General features: G+C 40.1%; 1 protein-coding gene across 21 annotated transcripts in view; it reads left to right on the top strand.

The window, feature by feature from the left end:
- Positions 1-13580, top strand: part of Agtpbp1 (ATP/GTP binding carboxypeptidase 1) — a 268316-nt gene that overhangs the window by 100063 nt on the left and 154673 nt on the right. For all 21 annotated transcript variants that reach the window (XR_008215687.1, XR_008215685.1, XR_008215686.1 and 18 more), the window contains 6 exons: positions 599-743; positions 2168-2321; positions 3146-3326; positions 4087-4216; positions 9115-9246; positions 12365-12541. Coding sequence is in view for 18 of the 21 variants with exons in the window: in XM_052727755.1 (XP_052583715.1) it covers positions 599-743; positions 2168-2321; positions 3146-3326; positions 4087-4216; positions 9115-9246; positions 12365-12541 (919 nt within the window). In the remaining 3 variants the exon portion in view is untranslated. The remainder of the gene's footprint in view (positions 1-598; positions 744-2167; positions 2322-3145; positions 3327-4086; positions 4217-9114; positions 9247-12364; positions 12542-13580) is intronic.

Raw genomic sequence — 13580 nt, forward strand, 5'->3', positions numbered from 1 at the left:
TGTGCTATGTTCAGTCTAGAGAAGAAAACAGCAGTACTGATAGATGATGGCATAGACTGCATGGCCTGCTCAGTGTGCATGTGATGGTTTTGGGGGGCATGGCCCCCGAAGGCTCATATGTTTGAACACTTGGTCCTTAGTTGGTGGAACTGTTAGGGAAGGGTTAGGAGGTGTGGCCTTGTTGGAGGAGGTGTATCACTGGGGGCAGGCTTTGAGGTTTCAAAAGCCCACACTATCCCCAGTGTGCACTTTCTCTGCCTCGTGCTTGTGGATCCAGGCATTAACTCTGAGCTGCTGCTTCAGCACCATGCCTGCCTGCCTGATACTATGCTCCTGCTATGATGATCATAGCGAGATGGACTCTAACCTGAAATTGGAACCCCCGAATAAACTCTCTCTTCTGTAAGTTGCCTTGGTTGTGGTGTCTTGTAGAAAATAGAAAACATGACAGTATCTAATGAATGCAGCAGTTCAGTTAAACTGGCTATCCACTGGGTTTCTTTTCTTTCTCTTTGAAATTCCACTTAATAAAATTAACAAAGGAGTATCAGAACATCTATGCATGGGAAATAAAGTGCTTTATGCTTCTTAATTGCAGAAATCACTTCTCAAGAAGTTCAGTTGCTGCAGGTGGACAGAAGGGAAAGTCCTACTATACAATTACATTCACTGTGAACTTTCCACATAAAGATGATGTTTGCTATTTTGCCTATCACTATCCATATACATATTCAACTCTGCAGGTGAGAATACTGATTGTAAACTTACGAATATCACTTTGTATTATGAGTAAGTATCAGATAATTGGAGATAAGTTGCTTCTGGTTAAATAAATGAATAGAACTGGAAGGTTCAGGGATGAACAAATGTTACAGGTAGAGATGTGATGATGAAGTAGCTGTGAAAGCCCAGGGATGGCTCAGGGAGAAGTGCTCACAGCACAGATAGGAGGCCCAAGTGTGGATCTGTAGCTCCCACACAGAACAGACAGACATGGTCTGGTGAGCTCCCAAACCCCAGTACTGGGGGCAAAAGCTGCTGGATCCTGGGTGTGTGCCTCGAGACCCTGTCTCAGAAAAGAAAATGAAAAGTAAAGGTAGAGGAGCAGTGGATGCTTGACAGCACGTGGCTGCTTTTGCTTTCACGGTGTCCACGTGAGTGCACACATGCCCACTCCCATGCTTCCACAAATGAAAAATAGTTTAAAAAAGAAGTTGGAAGGAAAATTGACGCATTTCACTTACCATTTATAGAAATTGATGATTCTCCAAACTTTTTGTGAACAAATTTTGACTAAATGGGTTTTAGTTTGCTTAACTAGAAGCACTAAATCTTGTAGAAAAATGTAACAGTGAGAAAGTATGGCCACATTTTGAATTTTTCTGTAGGAAAATTAATTTTTTGGCATAAGAACTAGGTTCCTTCTGTAATCTGAGCCTCTAGTTCCTTAGAATATGGATATAAGCTGTGAGATTGCTGAATGTTTGCATAGTACAACAAAACTCAACAAGCTCAATCAAGTGAGCAGATAGCCAGCTGTGGTAGATTTATCCTCACAGCAGAGTACTGTTGTAATGGCAAGGGTGTTGGTGGAATGGTCACCTCTGTGTCTCAGCAGAGGGGTGACGTTAGAAAGCTTTCTGGACTGAGTATGTATGCATATTGTATATGTATATACATACATACATATTCATTATTACATATACAACTAATCTTGAAATCAGAAGTAATTGTTCATAATTGTGTTATGTACTTTTAGCTTGCTATTATGTGACTTCAGTTATAATTCCAACATTCTAAATGCTTTGCAAACCAAAAGCTTTTTCACGGCTCAGATTGGCAGCAAAGCCTGAGCTGAGCTTGTGTGAAATTATTTAGAATATTGATTGCACTTAGGAAACCCTGCTGCTGTGCTGTGTGTGGATCGAGCAGACAGCACCTTTCTCCTGTCCCACACAGGTTAATGTTTGTGTTTATTTGGCCTGGAGGGTTTTCAAGAAGAGTCTTAGGAGTCAGGTTTACTTCTGGTTCTGTGGATCTCTAGATGCATTAATTATATCTATCTATCTATCTATCTATCTATCTATCTATCTATCTATCTGTCTGTCTATCTATCAGTAGGGAGTTTTGAAATGATTATAGACTTTGCTTTTAAATTTTTGTCAAGATGCATCTTCAAAAATTGGAATCAGCACACAATCCTCAGCAAATTTACTTTCGAAAAGATGTGCTGTGTGAAACCTTGTCTGGAAACAGCTGTCCCCTGGTGACCATCACAGCAATGCCAGAGTCCAGTTACTATGAACACGTCTGTCAGTTCAGTAAGTCTCTCCTCCTCACTCAAGTGTCAAGCATGCTCACTTGCATTTGCTTTCTGTGTAGTTTATAACACTAAGAGCGGCCATGAGAAGACTGGGACTCTAGTCTTGGCCTCCTTCTGGTCGTGGACCTACCTCTGCCTCAGTTGTCTCCTCTGGAAAGTGACAGTCACCTGAGATTCCCTTTCAGGGATCCTTTGATGGTCATGGTTTTTAGTTCTTATGTCTAGAAATCATGCTGAAGCAAAAACCACAGTATTTTCTTGTTTTTGGCTTTTTCGAGACAGGGTTTCTCTGTGTAGTTTTGGTGCCTGTCCTGGATCTCGCTCTGTAGACCAGGCTGGCCTCGAACTCACAGAGATCCATCTGGCTCTGCCTCCCGAGTGCTGGGATTAAAGGCGTGCGCCACTGCTGCCAGGCTCAGATTTTGGATTGTTAATATTTTCCTTTTTTCCATGAGTTTATGAAATATAATTTTATATTTTAAACTTTCCCAGGTGATATTCTTTGTAAAACTCTGTTTGCACTCAAGAAGTATTTTTTTCAAGTTGGATAAATCATTAGAAAATAAGCAAGTGGTTCCAACACTGTACATTATTACACTGTGTATGTTCATAGTACAAATTCCTTCATGTGACAGTTTGCTTGCATTTTCTGTTGTCTTCTCTGTAGCGCCTTGTGGAGAGTGTGTATGTTTTGTATGCATAGTGAGTTTCCCTGAGTTTACATTGAAATTCACAACTGAGGAGAGTTCTGGACCCCAAAGTGAAATGTCATTCAAACTTTTAGTAGCTGTTCACTTAATTGAGATTTTATGTGCACTTTAGGAAATCGCCCTTACATTTTTTTGTCTGCTCGTGTCCATCCTGGAGAAACTAATGCAAGCTGGGTCATGAAAGGAACACTGGAGTACCTCATGAGTAATAGCCCTACTGCCCAGAGCTTACGGGAGTCCTACATTTTTAAAATTGTCCCTATGCTAAATCCAGATGGTGTCATCAATGGAAAGTAAGTTAAGCAGTAATTACAGGAATGTCATAGATTGTTATGGTGGCTGTATATACATTTGTTGACCTAATAGTGTTCAAGTTAATTCAGAAAATGGATTTGATGATTTGCTTTTTTCTAGAAGCAAGTTTTGGTGAGTAATTCATCAAAGATAAACTTTTAAATTCGTGTGTTAGTGTTATGATTCCATGAGGATGTAATTTCATAAAATCTTTCTTGAATTGTTTTAGGAGGCTATGTCAGTTATGAGAAGGGTCTTTAATACATCATTTTTGTTTCTTTTGTTAGTATTGTAACTGTAGATTGTATTGTGCTTGAAGACATTAGTACATAGCTCTTATGAACAGATGGAAATGTATTTACATGTTTAAAGACTACATAATTTTCATATATTTGCCTTTCTCAGAGGGAGGGCTCAGCACTGTACAAGACAACTAATGCATTCAGCATATAGAATTAGTATAGTGAATGATCACTAGTTAATCAATAGAGAATGTGTCCATTAATACATTTTATAAAGTACAGAAGAAAATCCTAGAATTGACAATTTTATTTTTTTGTAACTTAAAAAGCTTATTTTAAATTTGAAATCATCATTGTTACATAAGATTTTACATATAGCAAATGATGGATGTGTGCTTACTTAATGAATACTATGTATGTTCAGTTGAGTGCTATCTGCATTTCCTTGAATACTTACTGGAATAAGTTATTGACGGTCTGTGGCACTTGTATTTCTTGTCTTTGTTGATGTGTGTAGTCACCGCTGCTCTTTAAGTGGAGAGGATTTGAACAGACAGTGGCAAAGTCCAAACCCAGATTTACACCCTACGATTTACCATGCAAAGGGACTGCTCCAGTACCTGGCTGCAGTGAAGCGCTTGCCTCTGGTACGTGGCTGTATTCATTTGCCTTGTACATGCAGATGTATTTATTGATTAATGACAGTTTATTTTTAAGTTATGTTTTTAGATTAGCATGCAAAGCTACATCTTCAGACCTCTGTGTTATTATATCTTCTTCTCCTTTGTTCCCTCCCCGAAGCCTTCCCTGTCCTCACTTCCCACCTTCAGCAAGATACAGTACTTCCCTCAGTGGGTCCTCTTTTCTGCTGTCTCTTATTACCTGTGTTCCATCTCCCTCTAAATTGTGACCTGCATACGTGCATATATATTAATCATACTTCTACACACACAGTTAAACCTAGGTTCCATGTATACCAGAATTTGTTTTTCTGTGTTTAGTTGATTGCACTTAATGTAATGATTTCCAGTTGCATCTGTTTCTACAGATGCATTAAAATTCTCATCCAAGAGTGTTGATTTAGAGTAGTGTGGCTGGATCATACAGTATCTCTGTTTTTAGTTTTTTGAGGAATGCCCATACTAATTTCCATAGCTATTGCAGATGCTTATATTTCTAAACAGTGAATGGGGTTCTTCTTCCCTCCCTCCTTCCCTGTCAGCGTTTGTTACTTCTTTTTTAATGATAGCTACTCTGGTTGGCGTGAGATAAAAATCTCAGAGAAGTTTTAATTTACATTTCTCTGGTGACTAAGGATGCCAAATACTTTTTTTAAAAATTACATTTATTTGTTTGTTTGTTTGTTTGTTTGTTTGTTTTCCATGTGTGAGGGTTAGCATTCCTGTCCACAGTGCAGGAATCAAAGGTCAAAGTGGAGGTCACAGGGCAATTTGTAGGAATTGGTTCTCTCCCTCTACTTTGTGGGTCCCCAGACACCTTTTCAAGCATTTGTTAGCCATTTGTATTTCTCCTTTTGAGAAGTGTCTTTTTGGTTTATTATACCATTTACTGAGTGGGTGATTTTATTTTTCAGTGTTTAATTTTTTAAAAATTATTTTATTTTATTTTTTTGTGTGCTTATTTTTATTTTATTTTTCTTTATTAAGAAATTTTCTACTCTCTCCTCATGCTATCCACAGACCCTCTCCTCCCTCCTCCCACCCCCCAGCCCTCTTTCCCAAGCCACCTCGCATCCCCACATCCCCCAAATTGAGGTCTCCCATGGGGAGTCAGCAGAGCCCAGCACACTGAGCCTAGGCAGGTCCAAGCCCCTTCCCACTGCACCAAGGCTGTGCAAGGTGTCACACCACAGGCACCGGATTCCCAGAAGCCTGCCCATGCACCAGGGACAGATCCCGATCCCCCTGCCTGGGTGCCTCCCAAACAGTAGAGCCAAACAACCATCTTCCATGTCCAGAGGGCCTAGTCCAGTCTCGTGGGGGCTCCACAGCCACCAGTCCACAGTTCATGGGCTTTTTGAATGTTGACTCCTCAAGGTTTGGAAATTCCCTGCTCTAATCCCATTGGAAAGACTCTTTGTGCCTTTAGTCTTAGGTCAGCTCCTTCTGTCCCTGGAGGCTTCAACTGGTCTCTTGATCGTGTCTCACAGTTTGAGGTGGAAAGCTCATACTGATTTTTTCCTTATTGAGGCTTGAACATAGTATTTTGTCAGCCTTGTCCTCCAGTCTCCATACTCTTTCTTATGTTGGTCAAGTTTTTGGTGATTTTTATTTGAGTCACTAAGTTTTTCATTTTTAACATAGCATTTTTTCCCTTAAATCTCAAATTTTGCTGACTTTCTCATGCTGGTTTTCTCAGTGGTTTGACTGACTCTTGGTGCAGCTGACACTCTTCTCCAGGGAGTGTACTGAACTTGCCTGCTTGTCGATGCCCTCTTTTATGTCTGTGTTTCCCTTACCAGCGTCTTGAAATCTTTACCCCGTGTTCTACATATTCCAAGTGTCTTTGAACTCAGAAGTGGAGGATCTGTAATCTTTTCAAGAAGTCATGTTGCCAAGCATTTTCTTGTTCTTGGGTTTCTCTATTGCACTTTGAGTATCTGCTGAGTTGGCTATGTCTTCTGGCTTGTGGGGAATCCTTTTATTGAGCACCTTACTCTTGAAGCCCCGATCCCCAGTCTCAACAGGAAGAAAGCCTACTGCCATCTTAGTAGCATTGGTGGGTACAGGCTCCAGTGACACTTTTGATGTCAGTGGCAGCCCACTAACACATGAGATGCCATAAACCTGAGGATGGATGTGATGTGTTCTCTAAGTTACAGATTATCTAGGATAAGTGTGGACAGAGTAAATGAATGAGATAATGGAAGGAGACAGGTTAGCAAAGAGAAGAAAGGTGCAGAGATTAAAAAATAGTAAGAGATTAGAAAGATAAAGGGAAAAGGGAGGAGACTTCTCAATTACAAGAAAATTAAAAATCAAAAGTAGGTAAGTGTAAGAAGGAAATAAAAAATACAAGAGTTTTAAAAAAATGTTGAGGTCAGTGCTGTGGACTGTGGAAAGGGTGGAAGAGGCAGCACACAGCAGAAGAAAAGAGCCCCAGAAGTAAATGCCTCCTGTCACATGTGTAGATAGAGGGAGCAGGGGTTACAAGAGGAGAAAAGAAAGATCACAGGAATAAAAAGACCTGCTGCTGCAGCCGCTTCTGTCTGGGCCCTTGAGGACTGGAGAGTGCCAGTTGTATGCCTAGAAACGGGAGTTGAACTGCACATTTTTGTCTCTCCTGTGGTTTATGCTGCTGTTGAGTCTGTATTGGACAAGTGTCCACTGTCCTCCAGAGCTGTCCTCACTGGGGGGGCATTCCTTCTTGGTAAACTAGGGGCCTCTGCTGCCATTTTTAGCTTTGCTTCCTATGGGCGAGAAGACTGTCACCCTCCTAAGGCTTCCAGATCCTATTTTCTTGGATGGCTAATGTTTTAGCTCAGGAGTGTCTCCTAAATGCCTTGGGAGTGTGTGAAGCAGTTCCAGCACTGAGGTCAATGCAGACGGAGAGCCTGGGTTCAGACTTTGAAGACCTACTGAGTACTCATCACACTACTGAGGCCTGTGCTGTGGCCTGGAAGTATGGTCTGGACTTCTCCAGCTCTATAGCAGTGAACAACGGACCCTTGGCTGTACCTGCAGGCCTCAGAACTACCAAACTTTGGTTATTCTCAGTTGAGAAGATGCACATCTGACCACTGAAGGCGCTGCTTTCTCTCCTTCTGCACTTGGCAGCCTGTTTTTAGCAAACTCTGCTGCCTGTCTCCTTCTTTCTGTTAGGCCCGCCCTACTTCTGTCCGCAGTGCCCTCTGCTTCCTCACTTGTGCTTGGTGGCTGGTCTCAGGTCCAAGGGGAGCTCCATTTTAAAATCATGTTTGGACTCAAGGTGGCACCTCAGGATGGCTGTTGGCTGCTACCCTATGAATCTCATATTGTGATAAAATGGGATTTCTAGCCACTAGGGACTCATTTGCCAAAGGAATTACCATCTCACCAAAACCCATGACTGTATTTGAGCCTTGAGGCCCATGGGCTTATCCTGAGGGCAGGACTGCCAGGTTTTCATTTGGAAGCCTCTTCTACACCTCAGCCACTAGGGACTGTTGTTCTGCTGTGTTCCTCTTGCTGCTTCTCATTTTTTTCCCCGTTCTGCTTTTTTCCAGAACCCTTTCTCTCACTTACTATGTAGATTTGCAGAGCCTTCTCTTTGGGCTGCAGTTTCTGTCTCTCCTGGGCTCACAGATAGGTAGCCTCTAGTCACAACTTTCTAGAATTCTGTGACTTAGTACTTTATATGTTATTTTCTGATTATAAAAGCTGGGTGTTAATTTCAAAATCTTTTTTCTGTTATCTTTATAATGATTATAGTGTCAATAATTTATTCTTGTTTATAATTTGTGTAAACCTTTTACTTTCTCTTTATGAATATTAGTAATGGTGACTCATGTGCTTTAGACATTAACTTGTTGTATGACCAGCACAAAGGTAACAGTGTACAACTTCCAGATTTCATGGCAGTACATGTATGTTCCTGACTGTAGCTGTGAAACATGTGCCTCAGGGTACACCTGCAAACACAGCAGGGCATGGTGAGGCTGCCTTGGGCCTCGTGCCCGGGTCTGTCCTCACCAGCCACCAGCTTTTGATTGCAATGTTTCTTTTCTTTCTTTTTTTAGGGGAGGGGGGGGACAGGGTTTCTTTCTGTAGCTCTGGCTGTCCTGGAACTCACTCTGTAGACCAGGCTGGCCTCCCTCTGCCTCCTGAGTGCTGGGATTAAATGCATGTATCACCAGGTCTGGCTACAGTGTTCCTTTCTTTAAAACAGTGTCTAAATTAACTAATCTTGCATTGGGAAAGAGAAAAATTAACATGTTATTTTTTTCATTTTAGAAATGATCCTCTTAAGACTTTAAAAGTTTTGTGAATTTTTTCTCATGAAAGCATTTTCATGTTCTTTTAAATTAGATAAGTGGTGATAGATTCCTGGATAGCCAGGGCTGTTACACAGAGAGACCTTTTCTCGAAAAACCAAAAAAAAAAAAAAAAAAAAGTGTTGAGTAGGAGATAAAGAAGAAATAGTGGAATTTTCAGTTTGATGTGAGATCTTTAAGGATTTAGCAATTCAAACATTAATTATAAATCTTTAACAAAGCTGGATTTATTTCTAATTAAATGATGATTTTTTTCTAAATTAAAAGACCAAAGAAGACAGAGCTATTGAGTGGCTTGGTGTTATCTGCATTTATTTGGCAATATATGAGTCTGAAGATTAAAAGTTTTAGTTTGGCAACAGTTTAGTTTTAATTCATCCTAAAGTTACTAAAGTAAAAATCATAATAAAGCATTTTTTTACAACTCCGAACGCAATAACCCTAAAACTGTTTCTAGGAAAAATAATTTTGTACATGGAATGAAACTGTATAAAGCCAGAGCTTACAGTCAAGGGTAAGGCTTTAATTGTTAAAACATATGATCTTTTTAAGGTGTATTGTGATTACCATGGCCATTCTCGGAAAAAGAATGTGTTTATGTATGGCTGCAGCATCAAAGAGACAGTGTGGCATACCCATGACAATGCAGCTTCCTGTGATGTTGTGGAAGACATGGGATACAGGGTAATTATTACTGACAGTTCATGAATATTTGAATTTCAAATGCATGTAAGCTATAAGAAAATTCAGTACACATGAATTGATCAGATTTGATGTTTGCATCTTACTACTTTGGTTTTAAAGTTTTTTTGTTTTTAGGTTTGCTTTCATATTGATCTTTGCTATCCATTGGGAATTTATTTTTGTATTTAGTATGGAGATGTGTCTTAGTTAGGGTTTTTATTGCTGTGAAGAGACACCATAATCATGGCAACTCTTATAAAGGAAAACATTTAATTTATCATCATGGTGGGGAGCATGGTGTCATGCAGGCAGATATGGTACTGGAGAGGTAGCTGAGAATCTTACATCTTGTAGGCAACAGGAAATCAACTGAGACACTGAGCATAGGTAACCTCAAAGCCCTCTCCTACAGTGACACACTTCCTCCAACAAGGCCATACCCACTACAACAAAGCCACACCTCCTAATAGTGCCACTTCCTGTGATATTATGGGGGCCAATTACATTCAGACTACCATAAGGTGCAATCTTATTTTGTCCATGGATATCAGTTGTGTCAGCACAATTTATTTACAAAACAGTAGTGTTGATACATGTATATTCTGTGCTTGTGTGTGCTAGAAGGATCTCAGTCATTGCAGGCATTCCAGTTTCTTTGTCTGTATGCCTCATTATTTTAGTAATGCTGAATTCTGACAAGTTTTCTTATTCCTTTAAAACCTTTGTTGGCTGGGTTTTTTGTTGTTTGTGGGTTTTTTTTGTTTCTTTATTTGTTGTTGTCTGTTTATTCCTTGTGAATTCTAAGATATTCATTTGTAGATTAACTTTGAGATTTGAATCAGAATAGTGTTGAATCTAAATTAAGTTTGAGAAAATTACTTAAGAGCATTTGTGTCTATGAACATTGCTTGTCTATTTGATTGAGTCTTTATTTTCTTAATAAAATTTCTCTACATAGATATGATATTTTATTAGTTTTATCCCCAAATACTTCTGGATCTAATTGCAGTTGGAATTAAGAACTTTTCCCTCACATATCTGCCACCTCTCAGTAGATCATTGATTGCCTATAGGAAATTACTAATTTTTTCATGAGAAATTGCTATGAGTTTTATGATCATTCTAAAAACCATTGCATATCAAAATGTATCTTCCCTCCTAACTATCAATAAGTATGAAAGTGAAGTAGGACTGTCTTAGACACTGAAGGTAACCAATATCTGCCTCATAAACAACCATTTCCACGAAGCTACTAGGCAATAAGCTTTTAAAAAATATTTTTAAAAGATTGATTTTATGTGTGGGTGTTTTGCCTGCATATGTGTCTGCATCATACGTGTGCAGTGCTTTCAGAGGCTGGAAGAAGGCATCAGAAACACTGAAACTGAGTTACAGACAATTGTGACCTGCCATGTGGGTGCTGGGAACTGAACCCAGGTTCCCTGAAAGAACAAGTGCTCTTAGCTGCTGAGCCATCTCCAGCCACCGGAAGGTTCTCAGGATTAAGTATTCTGAAAATAAAGGCAGCACAAGGAAATTAGTCCAAGAGAAGCAGAGCCTACAACACTGTGAAGGAGAGCTGCAGAATCCGCATTGTTTAATGCGTCAGCATTGAACAGGCACAGCCTTTAGATGGTTCAGAGTTCTGTTAGATTAGGCCACACTGAAGAACTGTATCAGTGGAACTCAGAGATGGGAAAACAGTGCCTGGTTATTTTAATTTACGTAGTGACAGCTGGAAGTGAGGTTGAGGCTTTCATGTTTGCACATTACACTATCGTTTGGGAATACACCTTTCTTACATTTCTAGCTTTTGTAATATTCATCTAATTATTACTATTTTAAAAATAAGAATGCTTTATATGTACTACAAACATTTTCTAATTTTTTTTCTGGGGTATAGTAATTTAAAACTGGTATTGCTTTTTTTTTCCTTTATTTTTTTATGATGGCACTGGGCTTAGAATTCAGGGGCTTCTGCATGCTGAACAGGTGCTAGACTCCTAAACCACATCCTCAGCCCATTGACTTTTTAAAGTTGCTTCCATGTTTAATTTAATTGATGAAGAGTGACTTCAGGTCATTCTCACTGACAACAGCTGAGCCAATGTTTGTGATGATTAGTTCTTTTTAGTAGTAACATTAATGCTTTTGATTTTGTTTCTGAACCCTCAGTGTATTTCCTGCATTACTATCCCCATCTGGATTACTTTAGACATACTGGCCACAGTGACATGTGTGAGATTGTTTCTTCAGACATAGCCATTTTTTTTGGTCTGTGATGATTTTTCAGAGTTTGCTCACATGTTTACATTTTCAGGTGAACTTGAGAATAATTTTAAGTTTAAAAAAGTATTGATACTGCTTAGATTATGATTTCATTGGTTGGGCTTTTTTTTTTTTTTTTTTTTTTTAAGTCTTGAGGTTATTGACTTTTAGTGTTAAATCAGTTAACCCAGGCAGTGGTGGCACATGTCTTTAGTCCCAGCACTTGGGAGGCAGAGGCAGGCAGATCTCTGTGAGTTCGAGGCCAGCCTGGTGTACAGAGCGAGATCCAGGACAGGCTCCAAAGCTACACAGAGAAACCCTGTATCGAAAACCAAAACCAAAACCAAAACAAAACAAAAAATCAGTTGACCTTTTCTGGGCGATTTTGTTTTTAAATTTTAAGCATTTTTTTCATATTTTATTTACTTAATACTTACTTGTGCATGTCTGTGTGTGTGTGTGTCTGTGTGCGAGTTTTCACACATACATGTGGGTGCCCAGAGGAGCCAAAAGAGAGTGTCAGATCCCCTGGAGCTTCAGTTACAGACAATAACCATTGTGGGTTTTAGGAACTGAACTCAAGTCCTCTGCACAAGCAGCAAGTGCTCTTGACTGTAACGCCATCTCTCAAGTCCCTTTCTGTATATTTTTAACTGTGTTTGTTGTCAATGCTTTTAAATGTATACTTTGTACATTGCTCGCTACCATAAATGTGTTTCCTCACTGGAACAGCAGGAAACCATTGGGAACAGCAGGAAAGTTAAGGCTGAGTGAGGGGGAGGGGCACAGATACTTAAGAACAAGCCAGCGTTTGAAGTATAACCTCTGGGTTACAATTTTATTTTTACAGACTCTGCCTAAGATACTGAGCCACATTGCTCCAGCATTCTGCATGAGCAGCTGTAGTTTTGTGGTGGAAAAATCCAAAGAGTCCACAGCTCGGGTTGTAGTGTGGCGGGAAATAGGAGTTCAAAGGAGCTATACCATGGAGAGCACTCTATGTGGCTGCGATCAGGGGAGATACAAGGTAAGCAGTTGAAGATGTGTACCTGTATTTAAACTTTTGTGTCTGTGTGGGCATGTGCTCATGAGTGCCATGCCAGAGACTCTGGAGCTGAAGTTCCAGGCAGTGTCAGCTGTGCCATGTGAGTACTGGGGACTGAGCACTGGTCCTCTGCAAGAGCAGTAAGCACTCTCAACCACAGAGCTAGCTCTCCTGCCACAGGTGTTTAGATGTAAAGAATTGATGCTTCCCTTCATATATGCTCTCATGCTTTTCAAGTATTTGTTCAATGTACGTTTGTCTTACGGAGCTAGATGTGTAAATTGAGTAATGGGATCGAGTGGCACAGTTTTGACAGTGAGTTTCTGGGTGAGAGTAAGGGGTGCATGTATGTGGGTGTGTATATGCATGGATGCCAGAAGAAGATGTGGGATGTCTTCCTCTAACTCAGTGGTTCTCAACCTTCCTATTGGTGAGGCCCTTTAACACAGTTCTTCATGTTGTGGTGACCCCCAACCGTAAATTATTCATTGCTACTTCATAATTGTAATGTGGCTACTGTTACGAATTGTATTGTAAATCTCTGTGTTCTCCAATGGTCTTAAGCGAACCCTGTGAAAGGGTTCTTCGACCCCCAGGTTGAGAACTGCTGCTCTATTACTATCCACTTTATTCTGCTGACACAGGATCTCACTGACAAGCACACAAACCTTCCCATTCAAGCACTAGAAACTTGCCCTTGGCTGGCCAGCCAGTGAGTTCCTAGAGCCCACCTCACCTGCTCCTCTCACCTGCCCCAGGCACACAGCTTTGGTGGGATTTGAACTCAGGTCTTTGTGCTTGAAGATAACTCACTTTTACCCACTGAACCGTCTTCCTGACCCTGCTTTTTGTTGCTTTTAGTTTCTGTAAACTAAATCACTTGCTTAGGAATCTTTAAGAAATTTTAGTTATTTAACTCTATTCATATCCATAATTTTAAGGAAAGCACATTGGCACAATGGATCATACATTTAATTAGTAATTCATAAGGAGCTATACAAAAACCACATTATCATAAAAA

This window comes from Peromyscus californicus, unplaced genomic scaffold, assembly GCF_007827085.1.
Source record: "Peromyscus californicus insignis strain IS unplaced genomic scaffold, ASM782708v3 Scaffold_8__1_contigs__length_139910024, whole genome shotgun sequence".
NCBI classification, from domain to species: domain Eukaryota; kingdom Metazoa; phylum Chordata; class Mammalia; order Rodentia; family Cricetidae; genus Peromyscus; species Peromyscus californicus.